The sequence below is a fragment of the Endocarpon pusillum genome, assembly GCF_000464535.1.
Source record: "Endocarpon pusillum Z07020 unplaced genomic scaffold scaffold692, whole genome shotgun sequence".
NCBI lineage: Eukaryota > Fungi > Ascomycota > Eurotiomycetes > Verrucariales > Verrucariaceae > Endocarpon > Endocarpon pusillum.
In genome coordinates this window covers 45,460-55,228 of record NW_006916621.1, presented here as the reverse complement: position 1 = coordinate 55,228, position 9,769 = coordinate 45,460, and the positions used below count along the sequence as shown (strand labels likewise).

The window sequence follows — 9,769 nt, the reverse complement described above, 5'->3', positions numbered from 1 at the left end:
ATGTCGATGGCCGAGTCCCCAACCAACAAGATCGATGCACAAAGCAAAGGCGAAACGTTTGCCGCTGCATTTGAATACACAGAAAGCGATGAGCCTGCGGAGGTAACGTCACCGAATGAGCAAGTGCCTGCACCTGCAGATTACGAGAGCCTTTCCTACCAGAGACACAGATCGCAACGATCGCTGGGTATAAATGGTTACACTGCCACTCCAGACCCTCCTACCCTCTACGTACGTGCGCTGTATAATTACGATGCCGACGACCACACTAGCCTGAGTTTTCGCCAAGGTGACATAATACAAGTGCTTACACAATTAGAAAGTGGCTGGTGGGATGGGGTCATCAACGACGTTCGAGGATGGTTTCCCAGCAACTACTGTGCCGTAGTATCTGGCCCAGAAGATCCAGGCGAGTATGAAGGTAACGGAGTCGACGAGAGTGAGGCAAGCGCAGAGTCGGGGACGGATGATGAGCAAGATGGTGAACAAGATGACGATGTGGACTCAGAAGGGAATCCGTATGAAGGCGACTCAGGATTGCCCACAGATGGTGAAGAGTCAGGCGATCAAGAAGAGGCTGCCTACTGGATACCGCAGGCTACACCGGACGGCCGACTCTTCTATTTTAACACTCTGACAGGTGTCAGCACGATGGAACTACCCCTGGAGACACCCACGTCAATGAATGAAACTGGCCCACAAGATCGAACAAATTTCTTTGTGCCAGAACAAACGCGAGCACCTCTAGAAATGTCAAATCATAGCTTTAGCGGGGAAGAGGATGACCCGGACAATTCCGGCTCTGAAGGAGAGGGCGAGTCGTTGATGTTGGCATCAAACGGTGTGCTACCACACAAGAGACGATCATCTAACTCTGATCGTGTTTCCTCAACGACGTCGACATCCTTAGATTCGATGAATACATCACCTGTGGCAGAACTCCGGAAAGCGCCTCCAAATATGTACATGAAAACAAATGATATTATCAGTGCTGCAACGCATGCAGAAAGTGGCCTCGAGACAACAGCTGGCACCACAACATCATTTTCGACCAATCCGATTGGCCTACCGCAGGATACAAGCGTTCCAAGGTACTTCTTTAACGATGGAAGCACCGTTCCGACGACATGGGACGCTCTCACTGATAACATGAGTCAGTCTGTCCACGCGTATCGGCAGGTCGTGAAAAATCACAATCGAGCAGAGTTCGTTAGCAGAGCCGAAGACATCTCAGACCACTTAAGAATGCTGCTTGCTGCAGGTTCAGGGACAACTGACAATCATTCTGGGAACCCCTCAATAATTTCAACAAACAAAGCGCTCTATCCTCATTTCAGGGATATGATGTCGAGATTTTCCAAGCTGGTTCTATCCTCTCACATTGCCGCAACTGACTGGCCTGGTCCAGATGCCTATGCCAAGTGCTTGCAGGAAGCTGATGGAGTTATTCATGCCGTTTACGGCTATGTCGAGGTAGCTAGGCAACAACGGGGGGAAGAGGTACCCCGACTAGTTCCAGGTTTCGTGCTAGGTAGGACGACTGGAGGCAATTGGCAGAACAACAATGTGGATGCTCAGGATCCAATTAGCACGACTTCCTTGGGAGACCGAGGCAGTCCCGAAAGGGGTGATGGACATTTCGTGACCCTCGATCTCAAGCTTTTGGGTCGGGTCGATGAAGCAAGAAAGTCTCTTATTGCAAACATTCGGCGTTTGGAAGACCAGCTGCACATTACGGAGAAGGTGATCACACCAGCCCGGCAGATCCAGCTTGGTGATGCCATCTGTCTCGCTGCTGGAAAAGTTATTGAGTCCTTTAAACCTTTCATCTCCTGTGTCGAATCAGTCAATCTTGGGCCTCTGGGCTCTACCTTTCAGAATCCTCAGCTGCTTGACTTCGGCTCACAGAAGCAGCAGGCCTATGACAATGTCGCAGAGCTCATTGTTACTTGTCAGAGCATTACCGCCAGTCTGCCGGATGAGTGGGCTGAGATACGTGGCCCGCCCTTCGATGAGCGTCTCGCTAGGATTGTAGCCACTTGCCGGCAATTTGATAACAACGTTTCACATATAGTTTACTTGATGCAATTGCTGATAGACACAATAGCGTCTCACGACACCTTCAAAGAAGTACGATTGCCTGATGCTGAGGCAAGTCAGAAAATCCCTCTGCATATCAGTCCAGCAAAAGGCGCGTTGACGAGGCCGCAGCTCACAGGCGCTAGCCAAAATGCCTCATATGACAATACTGACAAGGCATCGGACAAGATCAGACGTCTGGATCCAACGGACAAACCGCGTCGTTTCTTTGGACAGATGACACCACTTGACGTTGTCTCAAGGCCGACAGGTGCCGAATGCATGAGCGCGACGGAGGACCGTCCGTGGTACCTGCATTTAGATCATCCGAATGAAGTCTTTTATGATACGAAGTCAACCCCTCCACAGCTTAAGCATGGAACGTTAACTGGTCTGGTGGAGCAGCTCACCCGCCATGACAGACTAGATGCAGTATTTAACGGCACGTTCCTGCTGACCTACCGCTCTTTCACCACTGCGAGCGAACTTTTTGAGCTTCTGGTGAGAAGATTTAGCATTCAACCCCCACCTGGGATCAATCAACACGATCTCACAAACTGGGAGGAGAAGAAGCAGAAACTTGTGCGTTTTCGAGTTGTGAATGTGCTCAAGAGCTGGCTAGAGCATTACTGGATGGAGGAGAATGACGGAGAGAGCAGGAAGCTTCTCGACAGGATCTACTCATTTGCTAAAGACTCAATTGCCACGACCAAGACACCAGGCTCAGGACCTCTGATGGCGGTGGTTGAGCAGAGGCTGAAGGGTCAGGACACTTCTGCTAAAAGACTTGTGCTAACATTGACGAATTCTGCTCCCGCCCCGATCTTGCCAAAAAATATGAAAAAGCTCAAGTTCCTCGACATAGACGCAACAGAATTCGCACGACAGCTTACCATTATCGAGTCTAAGCTCTATGGAAAGATCAAACCAACTGAATGTCTGGGCAAGACGTGGCAGAAAAAGGTTGGTCCTGAGGAGCCCGACCCAGCACCGAATGTGAAGTCCTTGATCCTCCATTCCAACCAGCTCACGAACTGGGTTGCGGAGATGATACTCTCACAGTCGGAGGTTAAGAAGAGAGTACTCGTCATCAAGCACTTTGTTTCGATTGCAGATGTGAGTTTAGCCGTACACGCCAACTCACAAAGACTGACCAATACAGAAATGCCGCAACATGAATAATTTCTCTACCCTTACCTCTATTGTTTCTGCTCTGGGAACTGCTCCAATACACCGGCTTAATCGAACATGGACTCAAGTCAGCCCAAAGACCATGACGTCTCTGAATGTGATGCGACAGCTTATGGCCAGCACCAAGAACTTTGGTGAATATCGGGAGAGGCTTCGCCGGGCAAACCCGCCATGCATCCCCTTTCTAGGTGTTTATCTTACGGATCTGACATTCATCGAAGATGGAATCGCGTCGATCGTCAAGAACTCCAACCTCATTAATTTTGCCAAGCGGACCAAGACAGCCGAGGTCATTCGTGACATCCAGCAGTATCAGAACGTACCGTACTCGCTCAATCCTGTTCCTGATCTTCAGGAGTATATACTCAGCAACATGAGAGAAGCTGGCGATGTACATGAGATGTATGATAAGAGCTTGCAAATCGAACCACGGGAGCGAGAGGATGAGAAGATCGCAAGGTGAGTGTGCACGACAAAATCTTCACACCCCCAACGATGTAGATGGGTCTGACTCATGTCTCTCCTCTCTTATAGATTGCTGTCTGAGTCGGGTTTCCTTTGATCCGTGAGCAGGACTCACGGTTCGCTGGTTTCTCCACATACCTTCTAAGTTGAATAGCGGTGGGGTTGCAGGTGCCCAATCTTCCTTGTCCCTAGCTATGATGCCAATTCTACATAAGTATTGGGGATGCTACACAAGGCCGGTCCTATGTAACAAGCCATTGCATGGATACTTTGGCGGTTGGGGGTTTTCTGGTAGATATCTGATTCAGGCTGGGTGGCATGGTATTGGACGTCTGACATGATTTGCATGAGCAAACGAGTCGATGAGACGCTTATCTGGACATGGTCATACGTCAACGAAGCTCATGGATAGGAGCGATACTAATTCAGGCTGATCTCGGAGCTTGTGATGGGGAATCTGCGATATCTAGTGCTTTGAATATACACTTTGTTGCTAATGCAGAATGAGTAGCTGCATTTTTGCGCAGTCGATCGGTTTTCTAGCTTCCCGAATGTGCTCCTCGGTCATGATCGAAATGACAAGTGAAGCTTGCGAACTTTTGAGACAGATGAAGAGGTGTGTGCAGCAGGGATGATGAGTTACACCCGTGTGGAGTACGGTGGAGTACAAGAAGTGATGAACTCCTCGGATGTGTCGGCAGAAGCCTTGGACGCTTTCTTCCATCAAACCACAACCACCAACCCGCCAGCACCATCTCGCTTCATCTCCTCAAGACCATATCTCTTCGAAGTAAGACTACGACAACATTAGCTTGACAGCATCTTCAATTTGATATTTCGCAGACACTTACCTCCAAGTGTAGCTCCCCATGCACATACATCGACATCCTTGTACGAACTTGCCAATGTCTTCAGCGAGGGCTTTATCGCCAGCATAATATGTAGCGAGCTTCGCCGCAGCGACTTCAAAGCGCTCCACCGATGACCGCAAATGCTTCACAGCAGTGTCGACACCAGTCTGCGCATTTCCATCCGATGCGCAAAGCACCACCAGATTTTCAACGAAGCCGGAAGCCTGTACCACAAGTTACAGCATCAGCATCATGCTAAGCTAGAGCAGCAGTGACTTATCAGTTTCACTTACGAGCTCTTTCTTCACTGACACAATATCATTCGTGCTACACATCCTGTCAGCTGAATGGTGCTTAGCCAGGTACAGTAATTCGAAAGGACATACATCCAATTTGCATGTACGGCTTCTTTCTTGAGAACCTTCATGTCTGGGTTGTTCATGACCTCGCCAGGGATGCACAGGCTGTTACCATACCTAGCAGAGTCAGCATGACCTTTTCTATGGCGACAACAATCCAAGATCTTACTCGACCAGGGCGACCATGGCATTAATGCAGCATGAACCTTGACGGTAGGTGCAGTACTCTGCAAGACTTGGAATCTTGCCATCGAGCCGGAGCTTTTGCTGAAGATTCAACATCTCCATGGTGAACTTGGCTTCGTCAAGGAACATCTTCTGCTGCTCTGTAGTCACGAGGTCAGATTTGTATTCCTTCCCGCTATGCTGCGGTCGCTGCAAAAATGCTCACCGATTGTGTATCGTTTACGAAGCAAGCCGCTCAACACACGAAAGCTGTTGATCAATGAGTCTGAAGAGCGGGGCACCTTTGCATCACGAGACATGTCAAGACGTTGCTCGACAAATTTGTCAGTGCTACGATGCAAGGCTTGGAAGGCTTGAGTCTTGTCTTTGCCCGGGCCTGACGCCTGATCGATCATGCCATCTGTTGAGAAAATGCAGGCAACAAACTGTGCTAGATCAAGCAAGGTTTCAAGGTCTGCCACTGGCCACCACCTCGCGGTCAGTGTAGCAAGATCTTCCTGCTTCAATTTTTTGGTCATGGCGTCGCTGCATGCGTTGCTAAGCAAAGGCTAGGTCAGAGCACGGACAAGGGAGAAGTAAGGGCTCCGCACTTACCTGTCAAGAATGCTGTCCATGGCAGGCACGATGCTGGGCAAATGTCGGCTTGTATCTTGTGGCCATCCTGAAAAGACTGCATGGAGATCAGGGATGCGGAATGTCTGACCTCTCAGACTGGCAAGAATCACGGCGCGCTGGTTTGACGACATTTTGTTACTCATATGGTAGATACAAATTCAAGATCAGGAGGGTGCTTCTAGAGAAAAGTTATAGTGAGATTGCTGACAGAGGGCAGATGCTCATCAATCTATTCAGTGTTTGGGACAAAGGTGAATTACACGCTTAGTGTAGGCTCTTCACGGAACACTCTGAACAGCACTGAACAGCACTGAACAGCATTGACTGGCACACATGGAAAAAGACACAAGTCATCTTGGGCTATGTCTACATTGCAGTCTCTAACCATCACATTCACAAGCAATGCCGTTTAGCTGATAAACTCACGATACTCGCAGCAGCAGGAGCAGGAAGGAACGGTTGCAATAATCGGCATGCAAAGCCGCGGAAACTACTTGTATTCACTGCAGCTGAGTGCTTCTCATCGACACGGTATGTGTTTTAGAGAATCTATCAAAGGACAGCCCAATAGCATGTACAATTGTTGTAGTCAACGGGTACCTCATCCTAACTTGTGCTCTGGGCATCTCCCCCCTGCGTGCCAGTTTGCGCTGAAAAGATCTGAATAGACCAAGGGACTTCTATGTATCCCGTCCTTCCCCTTCCCAGGATCACAGTTGATACCTAAGCACCCTGGCTGAAATCAATTAGCCACTATAGTGATGTTCATGCGTGTACTCCGTAGAAGACATGGTATTAGCAGGTTCTCACCAGGCATAAGCAGCAGTTTAGTTCAAGCGGTTGCTGAGTTGCAGCTGGGAAAAGGTGGAGACAGCAGATGCAGCTGCAGGTCCCAATTTCCCAAGTTCCAATTTCCCGCAGCATGTCTAAGACACCAACCCCTACGAATTGTGAAGTCAATAAGGATCCAGTTCCGTATTAACTCCCGTGCAGAGTTAGGCAGAAGCAGCAGCAGCAGCAGATGGCAAAATGTCCGAAAGTTGTTGACAGGTCACACGACCTCATGCATAACCCTCATGCATAACGGGTATTTCCACAGGGACATCCACCCAGATTCTTTTCCCCAGCAAACATTGCCAACCACCTTGACACGGAGCTATCATGGGCCAGATACCATGTTCATGAGTGTGGCATGTCCTCGCAGCCCGTGCTCTAGTTGATAAGTACAGTAAAGCTGCAAGAAGCCGCCCGCAGAGCGGGACTACAGCCGTGATCATGGCCTGATGCTTTCCAACATACACTTGACCATTGCAATGCAAAGGTCACAAACAGAGTCGGTAAAGACAAGTGAGAGGGTTAACTGCCAGCTCCTGAAGCACTTTGAGTTCTGGTTGGTAAGGTACCTGGTTATGAGTGCACATCTCCTCCCATCCTTCTCGCCAGGCTGCAGCATCCAGTGAATGAGCCCAGGAGGAGTCTGAGTCCGGGAAACACCATGCGCTGAGTGTCTGCGGTATCAAAAGTATAGGCATCTTGACTGCAGCTTGTGAGTTTTTGTTGTCTTGTATTGCTTTTGCTAGCTTCGTCAGTTTTGTTTCTTGTCGCTGCTTCTCTTCTTGGAGCCAGCGACTCCTCCAACGATGGCATCCAACGACAAGCTAGTCAACTGTTATCTTGTGGCAACATTAAGGAACAAACTCACCTTCCAATATAATCCGCAGTGTTTTCGATATTGACCTGACCTGACCTGACCTGACCATGATTTCGTTTGTCACCCTTATCCGGCCGTATCACAACCACAGCTTATCCGTCAATCTCCAGCCGACATAACCACCACATTCACTTGTTTGATATCCCCACCTTCAACTAGATTCTTCATCATTGAGGCATTCTCTAGGAAGCATATCGTACACATCCCTCACTCCGTTTTTCTCCGCTCAAACCCGAGACACTGATTCATCTTACTTCTTAACACATCCACTTCCATATCTCTCACTTCAACCTCACCACCATGGATATCGTTAACCGCGCCTCAGACCTCACCACCAGAGACTTCGGCTTTGGAGGGCATGGTGCACATATTGTCATTCCGTCCATAGCCGGGCCTTTACTCGCGGCCGGTCTTGTCTTCAACAGATTGTACTGGCGAATTCGCCTTGTTCGAACGCTTGGAATCGATGACTTGTGCATCGGACTATCACTGGTAAGAGACTTGCAGAGCCCGGACTACTGCGGCTGCCAGATAGCTGACACTGAAATGCTTATCTAGATCTTTCTCTTCGCCTTGGGTATTGTCAACCTTGTTGGTGTCAATCATGGTTATGGACAGCCGTCAAATTCACTTCATCCGGCCGACCTCCAACTAGCCCTTCAGGTATGCTTCAGACCTCAGACTGCTCCTTTTTCCGCGTGTGACACAAGCATCAATCCAAGCGATGCTCTCTGACCGTTTATATCTTCTACAGATGTTCTATCTCGACCAAATCTTCTACAAATTCACCATCAACTTCACCAAACTCTCAATTCTGACCCTGTACCTCCGCATCTTCACTGCACCCTGGTTCGTGCAAACCTGCTGGTGTTGCTTCGCCATCGTCTGCGCATACGCCATAGCCTCCATACTGGCCACTGTCTTCCAATGTACTCCCATCAACTACTATTGGGATCACCATGCCCCCCCTGTGCCTACAAACCACAACCCTGGCGTCAAGAGTTCAGAATCCCATCCCCGCTGCATCAACACAACTGCCTTCTGGCTCGCCAACGCAATCTACAACATCTCCACTGACATAATAATTCTAACCACACTTCCCTTCATGATCTGGTCTCTCCGCCTGCCCCGCTCCCAAAAAATCGGCCTGACTTTCGTCTTTGGGCTGGGCATCTTCGTCTTCGCCACCAGCATCTTGAGATCCACAACTCTAGAAAGTGGCAGTAAAGCCAAAGATCCCATGGTCGGCACTGTGGCGAGCACGATGTGGACAATGATTGAAGCTAGTACTGCAGTGATTTGTGCGTGTCTGCCAATGTGTAGGACGCCGTTACAGAGGACGTGGCCCAGACTTTTTCCGAGCAAGTATGGGAGTGCGGGCGGTTTGCAGACGCATACCCCATCGCAGACGGCGGTTAGCGGGTTGAGATCTCGAAGGACTTTGGTGGAGACGGATAGTCCGAAAGTAAATGGGATTGGACTTGCAAATGGCGGCGCTAAGCCATTACCGAATTCAGCCCAGAAGCCAAGGGAGATGAGTGGTGGCATGTTGGCTGGACGTCATGGACCAGGTGGTAGGACGTTAGCGGATAGCGAGGAGGACTTCTCGGACGTTCACTTTGAGGACCTTGAGATGCAGTCTACTTCTATGTCTGCTCTTCCTTCGCGGAGTGAGGATGAATCGAGGCCGGAGAGGACGGGAATTATGGGTGGGGTTGTGCCAATGAGGATGAAGCGATGGTGAGATCGAAGGGCATGAAAGACGCGGCAGAGCGAGCTTGACGGCGAACGGTCGAGATGAGTAACACAAGCGCCCATTGTCATGCTGCAGCTGGGAATGAAGAGTCCACGTCATCAGACCCGCGATCAGATTAAGGTGAGAACTGGACGTCGTTGCTGACACAAGTGAAAACGATTGATAGATGGGATGGAAGGGATACAAGTGTATGCTTCATGTGCTTCAGGCTCTGCTAGCGAATTCTCCTGTGGCTGCTGCCTCGACAGAACTTGCAGCTACTCGCGCAGTATGTAAGAAGAGCTCGGAACGGGAGGACTGGTACCTGAATCACAGCGCAAAAGCACGAGCGCAATAGAGCAGGCTAGCTAGCTAACTAGCTGATCAGTCAGCAAAACTTACATGGACCGGTTCTTGACCCCCTGGATAGCGATGTCCGCAACTTAAACCGCTGATTCTGTCACGTCACCCCAGTCTTTGCCATCACTCTCCGTTCTGATCAATGCAACATCGTCACATACTACCCACTCAGGTGCCGAAAATCGCTGCGAACACGCGCCCTTCAAACACTCTCCGC

The 9,769-nt window shown here is 49.7% G+C and overlaps 3 protein-coding genes across 3 annotated transcripts; 2 read left to right on the top strand and 1 right to left on the bottom strand.

Annotated features, from left to right (window-relative positions):
- On the top strand, positions 1 to 3,733 carry EPUS_05736 (uncharacterized protein; the record flags this gene model as incomplete). The annotated part of the gene is made up of 2 exons (XM_007807468.1): positions 1 to 3,195; positions 3,242 to 3,733. 2 exons carry the CDS (start codon positions 1 to 3, stop codon positions 3,731 to 3,733), a joined length of 3,687 nt encoding a protein of 1,228 aa, XP_007805659.1.
- A 725-nt stretch (positions 3,734 to 4,458) lies between these two features.
- Positions 4,459 to 5,877, bottom strand: EPUS_05735 (uncharacterized protein; the record flags this gene model as incomplete). The annotated part of the gene is made up of 7 exons (XM_007807467.1): positions 4,459 to 4,531; positions 4,587 to 4,810; positions 4,880 to 4,913; positions 4,973 to 5,062; positions 5,115 to 5,271; positions 5,337 to 5,668; positions 5,726 to 5,877. The coding sequence occupies 7 exons, from the start codon at positions 5,875 to 5,877 to the stop codon at positions 4,459 to 4,461; spliced, it is 1,062 nt and encodes a 353-aa protein (XP_007805658.1).
- A 1,880-nt stretch (positions 5,878 to 7,757) lies between these two features.
- EPUS_05734 (uncharacterized protein) lies at positions 7,758 to 9,201 on the top strand (the record flags this gene model as incomplete). Its single annotated transcript, XM_007807466.1, has 3 exons — positions 7,758 to 7,949; positions 8,016 to 8,120; positions 8,212 to 9,201. 3 exons carry the CDS (start codon positions 7,758 to 7,760, stop codon positions 9,199 to 9,201), a joined length of 1,287 nt encoding a protein of 428 aa, XP_007805657.1.
- Between the last annotated feature and the right edge of the window lie 568 nt (positions 9,202 to 9,769).